At 40.9% G+C, this 25,268-nt stretch overlaps 2 protein-coding genes across 13 annotated transcripts in view; one reads left to right on the top strand and one right to left on the bottom strand.

The window, feature by feature from the left end:
- LOC109868312 (AP2-associated protein kinase 1) overlaps positions 1-11,899 on the bottom strand; it is a 32,681-nt gene extending 20,782 nt beyond the window's left edge. For all 12 annotated transcript variants that reach the window (XM_020457773.2, XM_020457777.2, XM_031803285.1 and 9 more), the window contains exons 1-10: positions 11,016-11,899; positions 6,962-7,080; positions 6,621-6,729; positions 5,157-5,299; positions 3,579-3,700; positions 3,285-3,366; positions 2,858-2,990; positions 2,521-2,624; positions 2,168-2,262; positions 1,825-1,976 (exon numbers count right to left, since the gene is read on the bottom strand). In XM_020457773.2, the coding sequence (XP_020313362.1) occupies positions 1,825-1,976; positions 2,168-2,262; positions 2,521-2,624; positions 2,858-2,990; positions 3,285-3,366; positions 3,579-3,700; positions 5,157-5,299; positions 6,621-6,729; positions 6,962-7,080; positions 11,016-11,175 (1,219 nt within the window). In that variant the 5' untranslated portion in view covers positions 11,176-11,899. The remainder of the gene's footprint in view (positions 1-1,824; positions 1,977-2,167; positions 2,263-2,520; positions 2,625-2,857; positions 2,991-3,284; positions 3,367-3,578; positions 3,701-5,156; positions 5,300-6,620; positions 6,730-6,961; positions 7,081-11,015) is intronic.
- Positions 11,884-19,531, top strand: anxa4 (annexin A4). Its single transcript, XM_020457698.2, has 13 exons — positions 11,884-12,581; positions 13,746-13,804; positions 14,466-14,553; positions 15,480-15,574; positions 16,704-16,817; positions 16,996-17,086; positions 17,475-17,554; positions 17,823-17,879; positions 18,105-18,198; positions 18,605-18,700; positions 18,854-18,912; positions 19,032-19,154; positions 19,267-19,531. The coding sequence occupies exons 2-13, from the start codon at positions 13,796-13,798 to the stop codon at positions 19,318-19,320; spliced, it is 960 nt and encodes a 319-aa protein (XP_020313287.1). The 5' UTR covers positions 11,884-12,581; positions 13,746-13,795; the 3' UTR covers positions 19,321-19,531.
- The last annotated feature ends 5,737 nt before the right edge of the window (positions 19,532-25,268 follow it).

Raw genomic sequence — 25,268 nt, 5'->3', positions numbered from 1 at the left:
TTAAAATATATTTTTCATGCTATATACATACATAAAATGTCGTGGTCACACATTACATTAAAGGACAGAAATATAAAATGCATTTCCATTGGTTTATTTAATGGTACACAGACAAGACAACAGTTAGGACACAACAGTTAGACTAAAGACTAAACACACACCCATCCCCACATGACCCCGTTTACTGCAGATATTATAGCAGTCATCTTATTTGTTCAATAACAGTAGTCCACAGCTCAACATTTGTCTCTTTAGCACCAAGCACACGTGACAGAGAAAGTGCCACGTAAGCAATTTCCAAAGCACCCCCATTGATACCATGGCAGAGAGGGAGGCTCTTGCCAATGTAACGCAACCATCTTTTTGGCTGCCATATACGCTTCCCCCAAACCATAAGGTTCATGGAAGAGTTGTCATTGAGAAGAAGTGTAATTGGTGAAAGGGATTATTTTTTTTCGCAACAAATGACAGTTCATGTCCTATAGGATTTATAGGGAATTAGCTTAGCCTATGGCCCATCTGCATAATGCTGCTGCCATAGTAATGTGGTCTAATAGATACGGAAATTAATTGGCTGCTAAGTGTTATTTTGTTTGCTAACCGCATTACCTCCCTGTTGAGAAATACAGTAACATAATTAGACATGGAAGGTGCCACAAGCAGTGAGTGGCTTGGCTCTGCTTGGTTAAATAATAGAGTTAAGGTAATTCCCCATCAAAATGCAAACAAGTACACAACTCTCTCCAGTGTCCTGTCGATCACTGGCGGAAAAGCAGCACAAAAACAAAGTGACGTCATTCTGCTCAAGAGCAGTCAGTCTGGTTAGAGGCGGGAAAAATAATCAGAGCACGGCAACTCTCTGGCAAGACCTCATTAGATGAGACTGTTGAGAGACAGACTGAACAGACCAGCCAAGTGTTCTCTCCAACTGGTTTCTAATGAGAGCCCAATCATTTTTTTAGTCAAATATAACTTGGATCTAATTTGAGAAATAATTCAACCAAATTTGGCAGAATGTTCTGAGCAGTTTGAGCCTTAAGAGAATATTTTTGATTTATCAAAACTGGGGGGAAAACAAGTATGTTTCAGGTCAGTTCAGGTTCAGCTCTGTGAGCTACCTAGCTTCTTCTGGTACATGCCCACTTATGCAGACATTTATTTATCGTGGCTAATACTCAATGTCCTCCATCTCCTTAAATTCTGTCCAATTTAGCATGCTACCATTAGGGTAGAGCAGGGTTCTGAGCAAAAACAAACAGGGTGAGGAGGATTTTTTTTGTAATAGAAACATCAACATGAAGATATTTGTAAATATGTATGCATTAATACACAGTATTATAGGTCCCTAGTTGTATTGTTTGTATAAGTAGTTATATCTGTAGTATTTATTTGTTTTAGGCCTAGTAGTTGTATAACTTTGTGTTGTTTATGGAACATTTACATTATTATTGTATTGTTATTATACAGTAGCTGCCATATTATTCTTGTTACCAAGTATTTGTTTTTTTTCTTCATTTGGACACTATTGAAAACAAGATGGTGCATCTGAAGAGATTTCTTCCTGCAAAATAAATAGAGGTACACGTGATCGTATGCTGATGTAAGGAAGGTTTTAAATGATAATTATTTAGTCAAATAATGTATACGTTTGGGCTTCTTGCGGTCAATTTGCAGTCTACAAATGATTAGTAAGTAAGTTCCGGCCTGGGGTAGAGAATCTACCTCAGTCGCTTCTGTGTACGTATTGAGTACCTAACATGCCTCCAAATAAACCAATGTTAGCCTAGTTGCAGTACAACAGCAGAGTGGCCGGTTGGTACATACCGAGAGGAAGGGCAGGGAGATTGGCCCGTTTGCGAGGGGTGAGGGCAGCCGGTTGAATTGGCAGGATGCCAGTGCTGGGCTGGGCATGGCCAGCTTTGGGCCTCTGCCGTGGCGTGATGGAGGTCTCAGTGGTGGGGACAGGATCTGTCAACCTGGGGGACAAAGGTAAGAGTTGGTGGTCAACTTGTCAATGGTCCGAAATTACCTTATGAATGATGGCAAAACAGAACAGAGAACACACAACCGACAAAAAATAAGGATACTAGCCTCAATACTGGCGTGTATAACCAGAAGATTACTCAGGCAGCCCCCCTGTATGACAAACACCAGCACACAGACTTACCTGGCCTTACTCTGTGTCTGGCTCTGGCTCTTCTTCGCTGCAGCTGCCTCACTGGCTTTGATTGGCTCAGGGAGTTGAGCAGGAATTGGAGAGTTCTATATGGGGGTAGATTAGAGATGAAAGTATTGTACATTTATATTTAGGAGGGAATGGAACCACATGACAACAGATGACAAGCACATTCAATAGCATCAGGGCATGGACTGAATAGACCATTGGTAGGTCTGGCTCAGAGCCCATTAGAGACCAATCCACAGACTATTCCCCAAACGGAGAGAGAGACAGACATACAGACTAGAAAAGGTCACCCCCCTACAGATGTCACCCTGACCACAGAGCAGAGAGAGACTGACCTTCACATTCTGAACAGGGCAGTCGCGACGAGCCAATTTAAAAGCAAAGTAGGACACCTGGTAGATGTCAGGCCTTTTGTCAGGGTCGGGCTCCAGCATGTACCCTGACAAACACCAACAGAGTGAGGAGGAGAGGTGGAAAAATGAGAGAGAAAGTGAGCCCATTTGAACCACACCAGAAGAGAGAAAAGCGACACACTGACTAACCCACAACCTATAGATTAAGCATGGTTAGATAAGGAGGTAACATGTAGCACAGGGCTCATAAAATACGTAATGGCGTTGTAGAATCTACATTAATTTCCATAGCAGATACAGTGAGTGGTGGAATACTGACGGATGAGGCAGTGCAGGTTGTAGGAGTAGCGGGAATTGTCAGGAATGGTGAAGCTGGCATCACAGATGGCCACCTGACTCTCCCCGAAGGGTAGAGTGAAGTAGCACAGCTTATACAGCAAACAGCCCATCGCCTGGAGAGAACACACACACAGTAATAAAGTTACATAGCATTTCGAGCCAACACCCAAATGCCTCGAGAAGCCTGAAGGGAAAAGGATTCTCCACACAAATATGGCTCTTCTAACTTCCTACTGTACTAACTAAACCAAATATTAGCTTGACGTTTTCATTTAGTTTCATGAGCATTCTGTGACAGATACGCTACAACGTGGACTGTAAAAAAAAAAGCCCCATACAAATCAGAAGCTGGCACTGATACCATGACTAAAGCCTAGATCAAAAAAAACAAAACAACGTCCACTCACCCATATGTCAGCTTTAGTAGTGATAATCTTGCTATTGTAGAGGTTTACCATCTCAGGGGCACGATATGACAGAGTGGTGTACCTGAGAGAGAATAGGAAAAGGCCACAAAAAGGAGGATAAAAAAACACCATGATGCTTATTGAACTAACACAGGGCTAACCTCTGACGAGGCTTGGCTGAAAAAGCCTATATTCCTCTGAACTGTATTCTTCTACAGCTGTAAAAAAAAAAAATATTCAAAGGAAATAAAATGGCAGCATATTGTATGTATTAAGCTACGCAAGTTCACAAACTTTTTTATTTCATCATCGACTATTGGCACTCCTTCAATCTGTGGGTTCTGGAACTTATTGGTAGCGCTGCCAAAGTCACACAGCACATAGTGGCCTTTATCATGTAACAGGATGTTCTCCACCTGCAGAGATACAAAAGAGAAGCAAAGCCAGAGAAGGATAAAATATGAGTCACATAATGTGAATTGGATGAAAGTGTCTGCTGAACGGTATACAGTGCATTTGGAAAGTATTCAGACCCCTTGACTTTTCCACATTTTATTACGATACAGCCTTATTCTAAAATTGATTAAATAGTTTTTTCCCCCTCATCAATATACACACAATACCCCATACATTTATGCAAATGTATGAAATAAAAAATATAGTATTCAGAAGAAGTTTGGAACTACCAAGACTCTTCCTAGAGCTGGCCGCCCGACCAAATTGAGCAATCGAGGGAGAAGGGCCTTGGTCAGGGAGGTGACCAAGAACCCGGTGGTCACGCTGACAGAGCTCTAGAATTCCTCTGTGGAGATGGGAGAATCTTCCAGAAAGACAACCATCTCTGTAGCACTCCACCAATCAGGCCTTTATGGTAGAGTGGTTAGACGGAAGCCGTTCCTCAGTAAAGAGGCACATGACAGCATACTTGGAGTTTGCCAAAATGCAAACAAGATTCTCTGGTCTGATGAAAGCAAGATTGAACTCTGGCCTGAATGCCAAGCATCACGTCTGGAGGGAGGACACCTGGCACCATCCCCACAATGAAGCATGGTGGTGGCAGCATCACGCTGTGGGGATGTTTATCAGAGGCAGGGACTGGGAGACAAATAAGGGTTGAGGGAAATATGAACGGAGCAAATTACAGAGAGATCCTTGATGAAAACCTGCTCCAGAACCTGCTCCAGAACGCTCAGGACTTCAGACTGGGGTGAATTTACACCTTCCAACAGGACAACGACCCTAAGCACAACAGAGGCAACACAACGCAGGAGTGGCTTCAGGACAAGTCTCTGAATATCCTTGAGTGGCCCAGCCAGAGCCCGGACTTGAACCCGATCAAACATCTCTGGAGAAACCTTAAAATAGCTGTGCAGCAACGCTCCCCATCCAACCTGACAGAGCTTGAGATGATCTGCAGAGAATAATGGGAGAAACTCCCCAAATACAGGTGTGCCAAGCTTGTAGCATCATAGCCAAGAAGACTCAATGCTGTAATCGCTGCCAAAGGTGCTTCAACAAAGTACTGCGTAAAGGGTCTGAATTATGTAAATGTGATATTTCCGTTTGTATTTTTTAAAATAAATTATCAAACATTTCTAAAAACCTGTTTTTGCTTTGTCATTATTGGGTATTGTGTGTAGATTGATGGAAAAAACAAACAATTTAATACATTTTAGAATAAGGCTGTAACCTAACAAAATGTCAAAGAAAATCAAGGGGTCTGAATACTTTCCCGAAGACACTGTGTGTGTGTGAGATACATATAATTTATATGAAAGGAAGACTTAGCCAAGAACGAGATGAGACAGAGGGAGTGGGAGCAGAGTAAGGAGGTGAGAGAAAACAGAGGAGAAGGATTCTATTCCTCCGCACCTTGAGGTCCCTGTGGATGATGGGTGTCTTGCCCTGGTGCAGTCGAGACACTGCGTCACATGTGTCACAGAAGATCTGCAGCACCTCTGCCTCTGTGAAGCCTGTCTGCAGACGTTGGTTCATCAGGTTCACCACCTGGCCCCCTGCAGAGATACATCGCTCAGTCTCATTACTGAACACACACACAAGGTATCCATTTTCTTTCCAAAAGAGTTTCTCGTGACCAAACCTCACCCCAAATCTAAATGACAGGCATAAAATCGGTAACTTCATATTTTCACATCAACAAATAACCTTCAATTGATTACATTTTCAAGAACCCCTCCCCCATTACTGAATAATCTTATTCTAAAACTTGTGTATATTGTCCTACAAAATAACATGTATCCTTAATGTTTTTTGGGGGTGACCCCACGGCAGTTCCCCCGCACTAGTGGTCACGACCCCAACTTTGAATACCACTGATTGAAAATGCCCACTTCGCAATAGGGGCCTTTATAAAAAATTAGGAACACCTTACTAATATTGAGTTGCACCCCTTTTGCCTTCAGAACAGCCTCAATTCAACAGGGCATGGACTCTACAAGGTGTCAAAAGCGTTCTACAGGAATGCTGGCCTATGTTGACTCAAATGCTTCCCACAGTTGTGTCAAGTTGGCTTGATATCCTTTGGGTGGTAGACCATTCTTGATACACACGGGAAACAGTTGAACGTGAAAAATCCAGCACGTTGCAGTTCTTGACACACTCAAACCAGTACGCCTGGCACCTACTACCATACCCCGTTCAAAGGCACTTCAATCTTTTGTCTTGCCCATTCTCCCTCTGAATGGCACATATACACAATCCATGTCTCAATTGTCTCAAGGCTTAAAAATCATTCTTTAACCTGTCTCCTCCCCTTAGTCTACACTGATTGAAGTCAATTTAACAAGTGACATCAATAAGGGATCATAGCTTTCACCTGGTCAGTCTGTGCCATGGAACGAGCAGGAGTTCCTAATGTTTTCTACACTTTTTGTACATCTACTATGCCTATAACATACAATCACATCATGGAAAAAAACCTGGTGCAGCGCAGAACTCAAATGATATGCAAAGACAAGTACAATAACAAAGTCCCCACACCGGTGGTAGGCCCAGATCACGTGTCAAACTCATTCCATGGAGAGTCGAGTGTCTGAGTTTTCGCTCCTCTCTTGTACTTGATTGAGGAATTAAGGCCACTAATTAGTAAAGAACTCCCCTCACCTGGTTGTCTAGGTCTTAATTGAAATGGAGAAAAAAAAACTAAACAAGCAGACACTAGGTTCTCCATGGAATGAGTTCGACACCCGTGGCCTAGATGGAAGTTAGACTAATAGTTAGACAGAGAGCGCCCTCATGTGGAGTGACAGTTGTCTGGCTTTATTCTTGTCTTTCAACTACACTTGATTGAACACAGACCCTTCAGTAAGCACTCACCTTTACAGTAGTCCATGAGGATGAGCACTTCCCACACATCTCCTCCTCCACAAGTGGTGATACTAGAGTCCAGATAGCCAACGATGTTCTTATGGCCGACCAGGTCCTTCTGCAAGAGCACATGCACAACCAGATTACATTAACAGACAAAGTGAACATTATCATGCCCTTTAAGTTCAAGTTCAACTTGATTGTCCCCAGAAGGGAAATATAACTGATAAACAATGTAGTGCAGAGTTCACGGGCCTTCCCGTGTTTTCATGTAAGCAGAAGAGAATAATAAACAGAGTAGCTCCCCTCCAAGCATGCCGTAGGAGTGGGGTAATCTCACAGCTACTCACCATGATCTGGATCTCTCGCTTGCACACCTGTAGGTCGTGCTCATTGTTGACATACATCCTCTTGAGGGCACAGCGGAGTCCTTGGCTGGTTCGTACCAGGAACACGATGGCAAAACCCCCTGTAAGAAAGAGAGAGAGTGATTGAGACCGAATTAAGGTTCAGTGTTTGGAGGCAAGCAACCATTGGAAGTCTGAAGTGTTGGCAACACCACTCTGTGCTAGGGCTGGCACAATTACAGAAAATAAACGGTCTTATCAATCATTTTTTTAATAATTTAAAAAATATATAGTTTTTAAAATTTTAAATAACAGCTGATTAAAGACAGTACAGCTGAGCATTGGTGCAGTTGAGTCTGTTTGTGTGGTAACAAAAATGCACTCCTTGCAACATGAAACTTTGTTGCTCCTTGCTGAAATAAGCAGGGTGTTGTAGCAAACAAGTCTTTGGTTGCCTAGGCAACACCCCCCTCCCTGCAGCAACAGCAAACATAGAAATAGAATGAATTGAACAGGCATGGAATCTCTAGCCCTGGCAATATGACTGTTAAACTCGCAATGGCTGCCTGGTATAGAATGTTCATTCAGATTATGTTAACTGATGTGGCTCATGCAATGGAATGTATTTTTTGTAATGTCAGTTGAGTTCAACATCAACAAATCACAGCACATATTGATGGGTACACTTCCTGCTTTGCTCCTATGGGTACACTTCCTGCTTTGCTCCTATGGGTACACTCACAATGGCTGCCAGTCCACCCATATCCCATCATTGATTTGAATGGTCATGTCACTTGAGTACGCTCTGGTGGTAGAGCATTCCATGACGTCATGGCTCTGTTTTGGTTTGGGTACCGTGAGGAAACCCATAGTGGCGTGTTTGGTGGGGTATTTATGTCTGTTTGATGTGTATGCAAACAGATTATACAAGTGGTTAGGCATTTAAACACATTTTTCTTAAAAAGACTAGAAGAGAAGTAGTCAATTTCTCCTCAACCATGAAAGACTATCGTGCATATTGTTGATGTTAGTTCTGTGTGTACAGTTAAGGGCAAGACATACTGCTTTGTTTTGAGCCAGCTGCAGCTTTTCTAGGTCTTTCTTTGCTGCACCTGACCATATTACCAGACAGTAATCAAGATGGGACAAGACCAGAGCCTGAACAAGTAGTACAGTTGATCTGTGTGTAAAAAAAAATACAGAACATATTTTTATAACAGACATACCTCTCCCCATCTTCACAACAACTTGGTCAATATGACTTGACCATGATAACTGACCATCCCAATGTTGCCGATGACACGCATGTCGATTAAGGCAGCCTCCCGCACCCCTCTGAATAAGAGGGGTTGGGTTAAATGCGGAAGACACATTTCATTTGAATGCATTCAGTTGTACAATTGACTAGGGAGCCCCCTTTCCCTTTACTCCTAGGAGTTCACCCTTCTTCACCTGTTTTTAAATGATATCAAACTAGAGGGTTCATATTTTCCAGTGATGAAGACATGTCTCATGGTATGGTGGGGTATGCTAAATGGGTCAACATTCCTGAATGTTTTGGCTTTCAGGTCCAAAAAGTTACTTTCTGACCACTTCTACCAATGGACCAATATTTATTTTTGTTCAAATCCAAAGGGGTGTGGTCAAAATGTGATTGCAATCAAATGGAACGACCCAGTAGTGCTAGTGACAGCAGTAGTAATGGTGGTAGTTGTGGTAATGGTATTGTAGCAACGGGGTTTTCATAGGCTCTGGTTTAGTTATAGTGACCTATTTTTGGGTGGTTTGTAGGTGTGGAGTTATTACAGCGGATTATAGTGGGTTAGCATAGTAGGCTAGATTGAGTAGTACAGCATCATAATCCATATAATGTGTCTTTAAAAACTCTCTAAATGTTTCCGTTTGAACATTCTGAAAGTTTTGTGGCATTGATTTCAGTGTAGTATGTTGAAGCCTGTATTCCACCATTGAAATGAATGAGGATACAAGAGTGAAAGGTTGAGAATGTGACTGCTGAAGCAAGTCACACAAAATATGAAATAAATACTCTTATAAAATGGTGATTCGCGTCCCATTACAAAACAATATGATTAGAAGACAATGCAAGATATTTGAGTAAAGAAATCGAATAGGCCTAACCATTCGGTAAAATGTAGCATCCATAATATAGTGTGCGTAGCACATAGAATTACATAAAGAAACCCTGGAGTAGCATCCATAACAGCATCATTAGTCATCTTTTGCCAACTGCCTTAGTGGCATCATGTTTAATTCCTGACTTTCAGTGCAACTCAAGCCTCCATGATGGCATTGCCCCAGGGAAACTGAAGGCCTGTCTAGCCTAACGGTCTTAGCATGGAATCCACTGTCTTTAGCTAATGTTGATAACCTATTTAGGCTATATGTTATACCATACTGGTGTTCAATTTCAGTGTGTTGAAACTGCAGTGTACTGAGATCTATACAGTGTTGCTGAAATAAGACTGGGGCAGGGATAGACTACTTCAACAATATGCAAGACACTGACTCTCTCTCTATTCAGCATGTTTTAGACTCGATTCCTGAACAGTGTACACCGCAAAGCAGCGCTTCAGAAGGATGGACAGAATAGGCAAAAATCATGAGATGCAATTTGCCTTCGAAACCAACAAAAGCATTGAATGTGATAAAGTGATAGGTCCATTATTGTCATGATGAACCGAGGTTGTTAGAGCAAAATTGCAGTCTTTAAGAAGAAGGTTGTGCAAAGTAAACTACTTTTGCAAGATGTCAGGGCTACATCATTACCCTACCAGTGAAAACAATCCACACAAATGACTCTACTAAGCAGGATAATGCAGGCACTGCAATTTCCCAGCATGCAGCACTCATATCTCTCTATACACTCACATTAACATGCACATAGCCACATACTCACCTGGGGATATAGATTAGCAGGTTAAGAAAATCAGGTGTATACCTTTCATTCAAGTGTATGATACAAAATGGTATGGTTGTATGGTACCAGGGGTTGGGATAAATTTGAGAGTTGAGATGTGCAATTATTGTAATGTATATTGTGTTTATTTAGGCTAGGCATTTGGCATTTTTAAAGGCTATTTCATTTTTCTATTCTTGAATTATTTCATTTCAAGAACTGATTACATTTACATAAACAAGATGGCTGCTTAAGGTTAAAAATATACTGTTTTGAGAGGTGATTTTACCATTTGCACAGGGAGTCAGGGATTAGCCTAATATTACGTCACTTCCTCACATCAAGGCATTATCTGCAGGTTCTTTGGACTTCACTACCAAGTACCCAAGTGATATCCAAACGATCAGCAACTTGATCTGTATGGTCTTGGGTTGTCAAAATGACACATACCAGATTTAATGTCCCCAATGGACTTTAGTTTAAGAGTAGGCCTACAGATACATCCACACCCCAGACATCTCTCAGTGCTCTTCAGTACCTGAAAATGAGCCTCTTCTCATGTCCATGGTCACACATTTTAATAAACCATACAACACCCAAAACAGACTGTCCCTGAGTACATTTAATCAGTGCCTCATATGTAAGGGGATTTCCTGCCAACAGATTTACCAAATTAAGCTGCTGCTCAAACAACGACAGAGCTGTCAGTCACCCGACAGATAAATCACTGTCAGGCAGCAGCCCTTACACTTGATCATCAAAACTGGAAAACTACAAACAGCATGGTACCTTTGAATTGCTTATCAACCTACATTGAAATGGTAATTGGGCTGGGTGTGTCCGATATTCAAATGTCAGGAATAGGATTACATCATGGCATTGAGTGAAAAATTGACAAATGTGTGTCTGCCAATGACATAGCCTACTGTAATGTAGCCATATCATTCTGAAACCTAGGCCTGCCTCTGGCTTAAGCAGTACTGAATGTCATCATGCGTGTAGCGTGACTGCGTGACTGATCAATGTTCAAACATTGTGGCAGTTTGCGGTCTGACTTAAATGTCACATTTCATGTTCTCAGTCAGCATGGGCATCAAAACATTTCCAAAAACCAAGCCTCAATTCCTCCATCTCACTCACCTTCGGCCACTGTTTCTTCAATAGTGACTTGGTGCCGCCCTATGGTACATGAACGTCCAATTAAATTGCCACCTACATGGCTGGATCCACTGCTACCTCCACCAGAACCAGGTCCTGAACTGACCAACTCCCGACGAGATGAATCAAAGAACTTCCTCATGATAACTATCAGTCAGATGGTGAGGAAATATTATCCTCACTTCAATCAAAACGACGCAGAATGCTCAAATGACGATGCAGAAAGCTCAAATGTCCTTATTTCCAGCGATGTCAGTTTCACAAATTAACTTTGTTTTCTGGACAAGGCCTAAGGTTTGTCTGACAAAGCCAGTCTTGTTGTTTGCAGATGCCAAAAACAGCAGTGATTTCTTCACCAGCAGCTAACGTTAGCTGTCAATTATGAGCTATGACCGAATAACCAGTCTCCCATTTGCTTGACAGACTAATATAGCTATAGAGATAAGATAGACGCTAATATAATTCCGCTAAACCTTGTGCAGTATTCGACTTGCTCATCTTGGAGGAGGACATTTCTCCATCAGTGCAGCTATTCAGGGGGTTGTGGGTCCCTCCATCTCCGCGGCTATCTTAACGTTATGACATTTCATGTAGCTAAGGTTATCCTGTAAAAATTATGTCCGTTGTAATATATCCCCGGTAAAACGTGCCAATATTACACGATCCTTCCATATTCAATGTCGTTTAGCAAATAATGATTATTTCCAAGTATGCTACAATTCATCATCTAGCCAGCTAGGCTACCAATTAGCCAACGTCAGCTAGCTTACTGCCACGAACCGCTACCTAGCTATTTCGCAACAGGAAATGCCTATCAAAATGACAGGAAATGGTAATTCCGAAAATGTACCAATTGTAGCTACTTTCGATCTCAGTTTGGTTTGATAGCTCCCTTAGAAAATATAGATAATGTATAGCTAGTTAGTCAGTTAGTATATGTTAGATGTACGCAAGATATATACGCTTCGGCTACTTATCAGCAGCTGCCTGCTAACATATCAGCAGCTGCCTGCTACAGCCCTTAGCCTACAGCTTTACTGCAGTGGAGTCATGGGATCTGTAGTCATGAGGTCTGTAGTGAGGGGGGCACACTGGTGGCATTGACTGGTGGGGGCGCGGGTGAGCAGCCACTAGGGAGCATCACTCAAATGAATTCATTTAATTAACTTTTTTTCATTAGTATACTAGAATATGCGAATGGGATAACAGGCTATTTTCCTCTTGAAGCATAATAATACAATCAATACGTTTGTGGTGGAGAGAGAGAGAACAATCAATATGGTACACGAATCACAATTATCTGCAATCACAATTAAGAATTGTAAAAAATAATAATAATAATAATTAAAAGAGAGAGAGAGAGAGAGAGAGTGTGTTCTTCACTGTAAAATATAATGTAGCCTGCCCTAGTGTAACCACAAAGGGGTGGGACCGAAAACTCCTCTTTATGCCATCCACTGTTGCGTTTTAACGGCCGACGTTCGCAGAAGAGAGCTTCCTTTCGGTCTTCCTCATTTGAAAAGATAGGTCGTTTTTACTGTCTATAGGGTAAGTAAACATTTTTATGTAATTGTATAGGTTGAGGTTAAACGAGAAATATAGGCTCGATGTGTATTGTATTGTGTTGTTTTTAGCTAGAAGCTTTAGAATACCTACTATCTGACACATTCAAGGGTGTGTCTCGAACAGAAAATGAACTTCAAAAGTTATTATTCCGTTGCTGGCCGCCAGCAGACAGACATACATCGCCTCCTGCAAACTATATACTTATTGAATTGGGCCATAAGTTACAATCACAAGCGGGGCAACTTGGAAACTAACAATTAACTATAAGAACTGTGTTGCGTAACAATGTCTCCATATTTACCAAAGGTTTGTAGAGTCTGCGCAGTTGTTACTTTGAAAACTGCATTTCATTGATTGCATTTACTTCAGTGGGCTAATGTAGGTTACTAATATAGGCCTATTGATGTAAAAAGTGATTCAGAAAGGTGTGCCTTTTAGATTTAGTAATGTTTTGAAATGGCAGTGTGACAGAGGCAGGGGTCAAAAGGGTTCTTCTTGTGCCAGGTATTTCCACCCCAAACTGAGCAGATGTAGACAGTACATTTCTGAATGAGTTGTCATCCTTGGCTAATGAAGAGGCACAATATGGACAACACCCCTGGACTTAAAGGAACACTAAAAGGGACAACACCCCGGACTATAAAGATGCTGTCTCCTATTAATATAATAATTATCGACATAAACTATATTGAGTGACACCATGAAGTAAATAAGCTCTGACCAGAGATGTATTTTGTCTGATTTGGATTTTGGGGGAAGTGTTGTCGGATAATTGTTTCAGTTGGTAGAGCTGATTTTTTTTTTAGAGTTGGAAAAAAAGCGTGTGTGTGGTAATGAAACATTAATGAGGGTAATGAGTATTTAACCCAGTCTTTCCTACTGTGAAAGCCCACCACATTGTTATTCTCTACAGAGCTGGTTTAGGTAATGTAGCAACAGGACCATTTGCTTTTGATCAACTGACCAAAGTGGGAATTAACAAATGTATGTAGATGGTCTATGTTTCGTTAGTCCATCTGTATCTGTTACTCAAGGGTCAGAGGTATTGTATGGATAATGGTAACATAATGCGCATCTCAGGAAAAATGCTGTATGTGCGTTTATTAACCATCCTGGGAAATAATATAACTGTTTTTCTTTCGATAGCTTTTCCCATCTCTCTTGCTCACGTTTGGAAACTCTATCTCACTGGCATAATGGCAGCGGTAAGTCTCAGCTCCCAAACGTGTCTACTGTAGTGTGAGTGAACTAAATGATTGTAGTGTTCAACATTTTCATACATTTGCATGATCAGATTTACATTTGTTTGCTTTCGTTGCTTAGTATTGGAAAGGATTTACTTATCAACAGTATGTTCATTGTAGCTTGCATAAAACATGTATGATGTACTCTACCAATGAAATTGTCCAATGAAATTTGTACTGCTGTAATCCTACTGACAGCACAGACGAGAGAGCTTTTTGAAAGTAGCAGCCACAGTATACTACTGAGGCAGTCTGACATATAGGCTACACCTATACTGTACATAATAAATGTGCGTTGCTGTTACTGAACAAACACACACAGATCTGTTGAGATGTGTATGTGTGTACCTATAGCCCAGGGGTACTCAACTCTTACCCTACGAGGTCCAGAGCCTGCTGGTGTTCTGTTATTACACACACCTGGTGTCCCAGGTCAAAATCATTCACTGATTAGAGGTGAACAATGAAACAATGCAGTGGAACCGGCTTCGAGGTCCAGAGTTGAGTTTGAGGGCAATAGCCTATGACTCAAAGTACAATATCCAAATAGTGACTGGATAAATGCCAGCTGCTGAATTCATAGGGAGTTATATGTATGCCATTTTAATATTTGCCACTGCAGATTGGCAACCGTGGAACTGTGACTGAAGCCGCTGGCTTCAAGGTAGAGGAGGATGTAAACAGACTGAGAGGAGCCATGAAGGGGGCTGGTGAGTGATCCCAACATATTAAGCGATGACTAGCTATTTGTTTTTATGAACAATTCAGAAATTCAGAAAACAATTTTGGATGAGTATGGTAGGATCCCCTTTCTACTGATAAATAGGTCTTAATTCTAAAATAGTTGTATGTCTTTCCTTTCAATGAAAGCTTCAAAAATAGCTTCCTGTTGAACAGTATGCTACCAGTACTTTCACATCAGTTGTAATTATTCTAGAACTCTCTACAGGCCCTCTACACAGGACTGTAGTTACTTTCCATTTCCAAGACCTCATTCATTCCTCTGTGTGGCCTGGGAGTCATTTCTTTCCTTCTCCAGTATACTTGACTTGTCTTTTTTCCCCTCCATTTTCATAATTATTTTTGCCTTTCTCCTGTTCTAGTCAAAAGTTACTGTAGGATTGCATAATCTTTGCACCTGTGTTATATTTTGTGTCTATGCTTTTTACACGTCTATGCTGTAGGGATACAACGCAGAAAATACAATGAGCATTGTAAGAAGACCAGTTACACGCCGTTAAACACAAGCCTACAAGATAGGATACAGCCTGTGCAATTTGTTTCTGAATGGGTGAATCTTAGCTCCACATTCGGGAATGCTGATGCTGTTAGCTAGACGTAATAGGTTTCACCTGATTCTAGTGTGAGATGCATTAGAAACAGATGGCACATACACTGAGAACCAACTGTGCCTGTGGGACAAGGGTTTTTCCAGTGTGAGAGAGGAGCTTGGAAGCCAGAAGTGTGTCTGTTCAACATCCAGGTTGAAATCTGGCTGAGTTCTTTGTAACTGTGTGATATTTAGGATATTTCAATGGTGATTGATGCTGTTTTATCAACAGCAAGTTATTTTACCTAATGGATCAGTATAATGTGAAGGTATACAGTAATGTAACCCTGTGATGGTTTCTTATAGGCACGGACGAGGCAGCTGTCATTGAGGTCCTGGCACGTCGTAGCATTGCTCAGAGGCAACGCATCAAGGAGGCTTACAAGCAGACCGTGGGGAAGGTAAGTGTTCTACTGACTTATGCCTGTCTTATTACATTTCTCATATCACCGTTTGAATTATCAGACTATTCTCAAAACCTTCCAAAATCTAAACACCACCAGCTCCAGTAATTGGGGGGGGGGGTGTATTTAATAGTTCATAGTGACAGGGGAGTGCAGGGGTTGTGTAAATGGTTATATTTATCATGTGATCAGTCATGGATGGATATACTACAAAGCAGGATCATGGAGTTAGCCAGCTAACTGGCCTAAATATTCTGAAATAACTTGAATTTTTTTTTTAAAGATAAGCTTGAAATGGGCATTCTCTAATTGACTCAACAACCAAAAACACATGTCTAAGTTTAGCTTTCTTAATGAAGTGGAAAATCAACAAATATTTCTGGCTATTTTTAAAAATTTTAGCTGGCTAACTTATTGATGTGTTATAGTATACCCTTCTGGTGTGTGGCTTTGTGTGTTTTTATGGGTGTGGTGGTGTCTGGTGTTATTGGTAACATTGTGCAGACAGTTGGTGCCTCAGGTTGATCATTAACTCTTACACAAAGATGGTTATGTGTTTCAGAGAATAGAGAGAAGCTTGTCTACATGAGGGTTGAGGTTAACCTGATTTTAATTGAAGACCAATGTCAAACTAAACTCGACAACTAAACTCGACATTTAAAACTAAAAGGGAAGTCTGATCAATGTCTACTCTATTGACATTGTTAGATAGGAGCTGACACAGTCTGGCATACAATAAATCATTGATAAAGTTATCTAAAAGGTCCCATGAATGAGGAAGCTTGCCACAGGGAAGGACAAAGATTGCTAGTGGAATCCTCCTGGTCAGAAACAGTGAGTCATACAGTGCACGGGGACGCCCACAGGCAGGCTCATGAAGAAGCTAAATGTGTCTACTACAAACCTTCTGTGTACAGCTCTTTCGCAGCCACGCCCTTCTGGAAGCAGACTCGTATTTGAAATGTCTGAAACATTTAGTCTGACAGATTAAACATTTTGAAAGCCTTGTTTATCACCTCTGAGATACGAGTGTAATGAGAGAAGTAGTGTATGCTTACTTGAGCACTAGGCAGGAGATTGTGTCAGTCGGGGCCCATTTAAAATGTCTGTGTCTCTGTCCCTGTAGGACCTGACCGATGATCTGCAGGGAGAGCTGACGGGGAACTTTGAGAACGTGGTGCTGGGCCTCCTGATGACCGCTCCTGTGTATGATGCCTACGAGCTGAGGAACGCTATGAAGGTCAGAGGTTATTACTGCTGGAGACACCATCACAATGGGGATTGATGTAATGCTTTTCAATAGCTATTGACATTGTATTGGGCTATTCACCTCATCCACAACCCATAAATGTGTTGCATCACACTACTCTTTGAGGTACTGACATAGCTCTCCACATCTCTATTTTACTGAATGCTAGGGTGCTGGAACAGAGGAGGCTGCTCTCATTGATATCCTTGCCTCAAGGACGAACGCTGAAATTAGAGCCATCACAGCGGTGTACATCAAAGGTAGTAGCTACACAGTACACAGCCTTTCTGTGCCATGTATTGAGTCTCCACCTGTAGAAGAGGTATCGCATACGGTGTATGGTACAAGTCAATACTTTAGTATTGATCACTGTATATGAAGAGGAAATCTGATCTAGGATATCAGTGTCTCGCCCTCTTGAGAGTGTACGTGCAAACAATGAATCACATAACATGAACACAATGCATGATATGAATGATTTATTAGTGTCTTCTATAGAGCAATATTCAACTTTTGTTGCCGGCCATAGCTTTTGACAGGGTGTTCACAAACCGTTTCAAGTGTTGTGTGTTATAATTGCAGAGTCAGATCACTGGGTCTAAGGTCATTCTTAACTCCTACTTTTTGCTTAATCGTGTGTGATGGCAGATTATGAAAAGAACCTGGAGGAAGATATCGATGGTGATACTTCTGGAATGTTCCAGAGGGTTCTGGTCTCTTTGCTCACGGTGAGAATAGACCGTGACAATATTGAACTCTCTGAATACACACCTGGTTGACCTTCATATTCCAACAATCAAAGGAAAGCCAACCAAACTACAGTACATGAATTGTTGTAAAGGAAATAGTCACTCCCCCTTCACTTCATCACTTGGGTACAATTTAACACATAATAGATGTTTGTAGTTTTTAGAGGCCTCTTATGGCCAGGTAATGGTCATGTCATTGTCTGACTCTTTGCTAACATGGCCTCTGTGTCTGTCCTGTGACTGACAGGCGGGGCGAGATGAGAGCAACACTGTGGATGAGGCCCAGGCTGTGAAGGATGCTAAGGTGAGAATATGGACCCAGAGAGGAGGTGACCTGGCTCTGTCTATCTCGCATAGTAGCACATGCTGGGGTATCAGGATCACCCCACGGTTTAGGAAGATGAACAGTAAGATCAACTTTAGACATAGTTTTTTAAAACCTAATCTCACATCAAATATGTCCCAAAACAGTCAGTATTGGGAGATTTTCTGTTTGGGTTTGTGAAGTACTTTTGCCGTGGGTTCTCAGGATATCTACGAGGCTGGGGAGGCTCGTTGGGGAACAGATGAGGTCAAGTTCCTCACTGTGCTCTGTGTGAGGAACAGAAATCACCTACTCCAAGGTATTGTCCCCACAAAAATATTTCAGTGTATATTCATTTAGCAGCGGTACACCAACGGTGTACACCACCGTCGCCCCAGTGGTACACTCCCAAAATATTTTATAATAATAAAATAAGAGATAATTTTAACATTTCTGTTGAGACTCACGTTTAAGATCAGAGTAACAAGTTACACATCACCAGAAGTGACCTTCTCACAGTGTACTTGTTTGTTTATTACGCTTTACACTTCTCTTCAGTTAAGATACATACTTCCACACTGACTTTGGCACAAAATGTAATGCACAAACACTGTTCTGCTGACCTGTTCTGGTTATTTCAGGAACCAACATTATGTCATGTGCTTCTTACTCACTACAACAGTATGATTGATTCCATATCTCTCTCTCTCACCTCATTGTCTCAGTGTTTAAGGAGTATCAGAAGATCTCTGGGAGGGACATCGAGGACAGCATTAAGAGGGAGATGTCTGGCTCTCTGGAGAATGTCTTTCTGGCAATAGGTCAGACGGATCCAATTTGTTTCAGTGCCTCTTGTAATAATGTACCGAAGACTGATAAGACAGAGTCCAATCAGTTCTGATGAAAATAAGCAAAACTTAAGCTTGTTGAGCTATCATGCCTGATGTATCGATCTGATTATTATTTTTTTGCAGTGAAATGCCTTAAAAACAAGCCAGCATTCTTTGCAGAGCGGTTATATAAATCCATGAAGGTAAAGATTTTGAAATTGAGACTTTTTTTTTTAACAGATGGATTTATCTGTTTACACTTGTGGGTTATCAGACTGAATTCATCAGAATGTTGACCGCTCCTTCCCTCCTGTCTTTTCAGGGTCTGGGAACTACAGACAGCGTACTGATTAGAATCATGGTGGCCCGGGCCGAGATTGACATGTTGGACATCAAGGCCGAGTTCTTGAAAGCGTACGGCAAGACTCTCCATTCCTTCATCAAGGTGAGACCCTGGTCACGAGAGATGAAGTAATGGTTTGTCTCAGTAAAAGTTAGATTTGTGCCCATTTCTTTCTGTTATTTTGATGTAATCTAAGTGTTTCTGTATTGTTTAGGGAGACACATCTGGAGATTACCGCAAAATCCTGCTGGAGCTATGTGGAGAGTAGTGGAGAGTAGGACGTTGAACATCTAGGACATCATTCAGCGCTGACTTCACTCTGCAACAACACCATTGGTGCCTCTACTATCTTCTGTTTCCTTTGCTTAAAGGTCTCTCAATATCCTCTGCTCTTCTGTAGCCAGAGCATTTTAGACTGACCATGATGCCTTTTTTCACAGTTTGTAATACTGATTAAACCAAAGACAGGTGACATTTTACACCTGCTTGCATTCTCTTTATTGATCCCCTGTTGCCACATCTCAGGAAGCATAAAGGATGGACCTTTTGAACCTCTGCCTCCCAACCCCCATCTCAGCAGAAAGCCATCTTCATCTCTTACTGTTTGAAGTCCATTTAATGAATTAGTTTGGATGGCTTGTTCGTTGAGTCAGCTCTGAGTATATTTGCTTCAGTTACCTTAATTGGATGTTAGTCTGATTTGGAAGGCAAAGTATGTCATCATCTTTGTGCCTAGACCCTGTCCTCGCATTTCAAGGCTGCGCTGAGACTTTCACTCAGTTAATCCCAACCATAAATGATCAGCATTCTCATTATACCGCAGGCCCGCAATCCACAATCCACTTTAATCCACTTGTTTTAATCCATCCAATCTTGTATCTATAACAATTCAAACTAGCCCTGTGGAATTTTCAGATAAGGGGTTACCAACTGAGCAAAGTAGGTCTATGCTTGTATTCGAGACTCCGTCTGATCTGAAATCCCGCAGCTGCGGCATGCCAGAAGTTTCAACTCTTGCTTCTTAAGCCAACATGGACATTCTGGTAATATCTGAAACTTAATAAGACTATGCCGAATGTGTATCTGGCAGTTTTTTTTTATTTTTTAGATCTGACAGTTGGTGGATGTGTTGCCATATTTACAAAGGACAACTTAAATGTTTAAATGCCAGCTTCTGATAGGCTGAAAGAGATTTAGTTAAATGCAGATATAACTCAGTTGATAAATTAACCAACCCGCCCCAACTTTAAACACCCTGAAAAATCTACTCTTTTAGATATTATTTTGATAAATGCCCCAAATGGAACTTTTGGTAATTAGTGACCATTGTCTCATTGCCTGCATAAGAGATGCAAAGCTACCTATATCTCAGTCTTGAATTATTACAAAGATAAATTATAGGCAATAATTATTTTCTGATCTGGGATTGTGTGAATGGAAGGTTGTGTCAGACATCTCAGACTTGGATCGGGCCCTCCATTTTTTTTTTTTTTTTTTCCTTTGCTCAACTCTTACAGATACCCTTAGTTTCTTGAACGGATCAGGCTTAAGGGATAGAGCTCATGCCTGGTTCATTAACTATCATAGACATTTCAGAAGATCAATTTAGCTTGGGTTAAGGCTAGGCTGACTGATTCTATGTCTGACTGGCAGTCCTTCAGACACTTAAGAAATAGATGTCTATCCCTGGTTAGAAAATGAAAATTGACATAATTACTGAACTGTGTTTCTACTAATGGTGGGAATCCAACTGCCTTCTGCAACATAGTGAAATCTCTGAAACAAAACTCCAATCCCTCATTACCCCAGCAGGTTATGACAGCCTCTGGTCCCATAACAGATAAGATGGACATTTGTGGTGATTTATTTTAATAACCACTTTGCCTCAGCAGGCCATCTAGCTTCTGCAAACTTTGATTCCAGCCGAGGGAGTCCATTACTCACCTCAAGCCAGGTTGCAGAGAACGATACATTCCCAGATATACATTCCTCATTTCCATTTCAACCATTTGATGATCTATGATGTACTAAGTGCCTTCTTGAAGATTGATGTAAAACAAATACACTGGGGCTGACTCACTTCAAATCAAAATGGATTTGTCACATTACACATGTTTATTTATTTTACTAGGCAAGTCAGTTAAGAACAAATTCTTATTTTCAATGACAGCCTATGAACAGTGGGTTAACTGTCTGTTCAGGGGCAGAACGACAGATGTGTACCTAGTCAGCTCGGGGGTTTGAACTTCCGGTTCCTAGTCCAACGCTCTAACCACTAGGCTACCCTGCCGCCCCAGGGTAGGCAGGGTTTAGAAGATTATTGTGGGTGTAGTGAAATGCTTGATCCTTTTTTTGCTGCAGCTTTCTGTCCCACTTATTGCAGAATCATTAACCTATATTTTTAACTTGACAGTTGTTTCTGGGTTTATCCCTAAGATCTGGAAAACAGCACAAGTCCTCCCCCTACACAAAGACGGAGATCCTTCTGACTTGGATAACAACTGTCCAATTTCCAAGCTGTCTTGCCTTGCCAAAATGTTCGTCTCTGGCCAACTATCAACTTAGAACTTTTTAAACTCCTCATTCTGTTTTTAATGAGCACCAATCTGGTTTTAGACCGGGTCATAGCACTGTTTCAGCAGCTACATGTGTCTTAGATGATGTGCTATAGTTTAGACTATAAAAATCATTGTGCTGCCTTATTTATTGACCTGTCGAAGGCATTTGATACAGTTGACCATTTATTACTTGTTCAAAGGTTGCCTGAAATGCAATTGGTTCAAGAACTATCTAACTGACAGAACACAATGTGTGCTTACGGACGGTAATCAAATCTAGTTTCCTCAATATTGCAAAAGGTGTGCCGCAGGGGTCAAATTTGGGCCCTGTTCTCTTCACAAGTTATGTAAATAGACCAATATTATCTGTTAAAACCTGTAACATTCATCTCTACGTGGATAATACAGTTATTTATTCCTGTGCCTCCTCAGTACACCAGGTCATTCATGGTTCAGCATGGTAAATACTAAAATAAACAAATGTAGCTGATCAACTTAGTCAGGCCCCCATACCTCATACACCTACAGCCTAATCACAGAGTTGTGAGATTCAAACCTTGAAATGTTAAATCCTTTATATGGAATAGATATGTGGTAGTACCTTGTAAAACCATGGGGAGGAGCCCTTACCATTCTCTGGAATGGTAAACTCAGAAACAAGTTATGAGTTCTGATAAAGAGCAGCTTCATTTAGTGCAATGTTAGGTGGCTGGAAACATGATTTATAGTTTTTGGTAGGTCCAAACTAAAGATTTTTCCATACGCTTTACAGTTAGTGGGTCACTTCAGTTGGAACAGGGACTTTGTCAGTACACACATTATATAACCCTTCAAACAGGGTTTCATGTCTGCAGTTGGATGAGTCCGTGTTTTTGGGAAAAAAAGCACTGGTAATTACACCATGTCGTGTCTCCACTTCACACAACATGGCGTGATCCTGTATATGTCCATCTTTATACCAGGTGATGAATACCCAGGTTGGCATTCAGTGCCAGGTTCCATGTCGGGGTACAATTACCACTAAGACAAACATGGCACAGAAACAGAAGCCCTGTTGTTTTAATACTGTACACTGTTAGAAAGAAAGGTGCTATCTAGAACCCAAAAGGTTTTCTACATGGAACCAAAAAGGATTTCTTCCTGGAACTAAAATGTGTTCTCCTATGAGGACAGCCAAAGAACCCTTCAGGAACCCTTTTTTTCTAAGAGTGTAGTTAAAACATTGTGGTAGATTGTTGTTTTAAACACTAAGACAGGGAGAGCTGACACACTATTGATTTGAATTCCTTTACAGAGGAGACTCTCAGCATGAAGCTGCAAAAAACTGATGTGTCCAAATACCCATACCAGCGTACTGCATACTTAAATTACATACTATGTACTCATTGTGACATACTATTTAGCACTTATCATTTAGTCAAAACTATGCAGTATGCATGGTCGCAACGCAGTAGCAGATCCTGACAGGCTGAGTAGGTAGGCCTGGGCCGAGTGCAGGGGGATTTTCCAAACTCAACAGACATGCATCGCATTAACCAGCCTAATATTAGCTAATTTCTAATTCAATTAATTTCTCTAAACTCTGAATAGAATAGGAATGGAGTGATAGGCCTACTCAGGCTGGTTGTAGGCAGGTGATCACATTTGACCTATACCGTAACTCATCTAGTCCATCTAGCCATTTAAAAGGGATTTACTAGAAACAGATCATTTGGTTCCATTAAAACATATTTATTAGCGCTGTAACATACAGTACCAGTCAAAAGTTTGGACACACCTACTCAATCAAGGGTTTTTCTTTATTTTTAGTATTTTATACATTGTAGAATAATAGTGAAGACATCAAAGCTATGGAATAACACATATGGAATCATGTAGTAACCAAACAAGTGATAAATCAAATATATTTGAGATTCTTCAAAGTAGACACCCTTTGCCTTGATGACAGCTTTGCACACTCTTGGCATTCTCTCAACCAGTTTCATGAGGTAGTCCCCTGGAATGCATTTCAATTAACAGGTGTGCCTTGTTAAAAGTACATTTGTGGAATTTCTTTCCTTCTTAATGCATTTGAGCCAATTAGTTGTGTTTTGTCAAGGTAGGGGGGGTATACAGAAGATAGCCCTATTTGGTAAAATAACGAGTCCATATTATGGCAAGAACAGCTCAAATAAGCAAAGAGAAATGACAGTACATCATTACTTTAAGACATGAAGGTCAGTCAATCTGGAAAATTTCAAGAACTTTTAAAGTTTTTTCAAGTGCAGTCGCAAAAACCATCAAGCTCAATGATGAAACTGGCACTCATGAGGACCGCCACAGGAAAGGAAGACCCAGAGTTACCTCTGCTGCAGAGGATAAGTTCATTAGAGTTACCAGCCTCAGAAGTTGCAGCCCAATTAAACTCAAGCAATGGACATTACACCAGTTGAAATCTGTCCTTTGGTCTGACGAGTCCAAACTTTGAGATGCACGTGTCTTTATGAGACATAGAATAGGTGAACGGATGATCTCTGCATGTGTGGTTCCCACCGTGAAGCATGGAAGAGGAGGTGTGATGGTGTGGGGGGGCTTTGCTGGTGACACTGTCAGTGTTTATTTAGAATTGAAGGCACTGTCGATTTATTTAACAAGGCTACCACAACATTTTGCAGGAATATGCCATCCCATCTGGTTTGCGCTGAGTGGGACTATCATTTGTTTTTCAACAGGTCAATGATCTAACACACCTCCACACTGTGTAAGGTCTATTTGACCAAGAAGGAGAGTGATGGAGTGCTGCATCAGATGACCTGGCCTCCACAATCACCTGACCTCAAACTAATGGAGATGGTTTGGGATGAGTTGAAAAGCAGCCAACAAGTGCTCAAGATATGTGAGAACTCCTTCAAGACTGTTGGAAAAGCATTCCAGGTGAAGCTGATTGAGAGAATGGCAAGAGTGTGCAAAGCTGGCAAAGGATAGCTACTTTGAAGAATCTAAGATCTAAAAAATATTTTGATTTGTTTAAGACTTTTTTGGTTACTACATGATTCCATGTGTGTTTTATCATAGTTTTGATGTATACGCTGTTATTCTACAATTGTAGAAAATAGTTTTTTTTAAACCTGGAATGAGTAGGTGTGTCCAAACTTTAAATTGGTACTGTATGTAAATGAGATATTTCAACAACCAAAAATTCACTGTCATTATGGGGTGTTGTGTGTCGATGGGCGAGGAAGAAAAACATCTGTTAATCCATTTTGAATGCCAGCTGTAAACACAAAAACATTTGGAATAAGTTGAAGGGTATGAAAACTTTCTGCATATTTTGTTTATGGTTTATAATTGTGTAGACAAGTAGAAATGCTAATTATTCGCACTTGGCAAGAGGAACTAAAGTAAATTGGCAACTATTCTGAGCACACAGAACCTGTGACAAAATATTTGCCTGTGTTTAAGAATGCAATAACCAGGGTAATTTTTGGAAAAATCTAATTACTGCTATCCAAGAAAAACTTGAGAGGTACAAATAAATACATTTTAGGAAAAGAGTAATAACTGGGAATTTAGGAAAAGAGTATTAACTGTATTAACTACTAATCTTAGTTAAAGTTATTTCTTTAGGACAGGGTCAGACAGACCTTTTCCACATATCTTTCAGTCTATGCATGACCTC

Source organism: Oncorhynchus kisutch, linkage group LG23 (genome assembly GCF_002021735.2).
Source record: "Oncorhynchus kisutch isolate 150728-3 linkage group LG23, Okis_V2, whole genome shotgun sequence".
Taxonomy (NCBI): Eukaryota; Metazoa; Chordata; class Actinopteri; order Salmoniformes; family Salmonidae; genus Oncorhynchus; species Oncorhynchus kisutch.
Note: the sequence above shows the minus strand (reverse complement) of the source record. Positions and strands in the feature narration are given on the sequence as shown.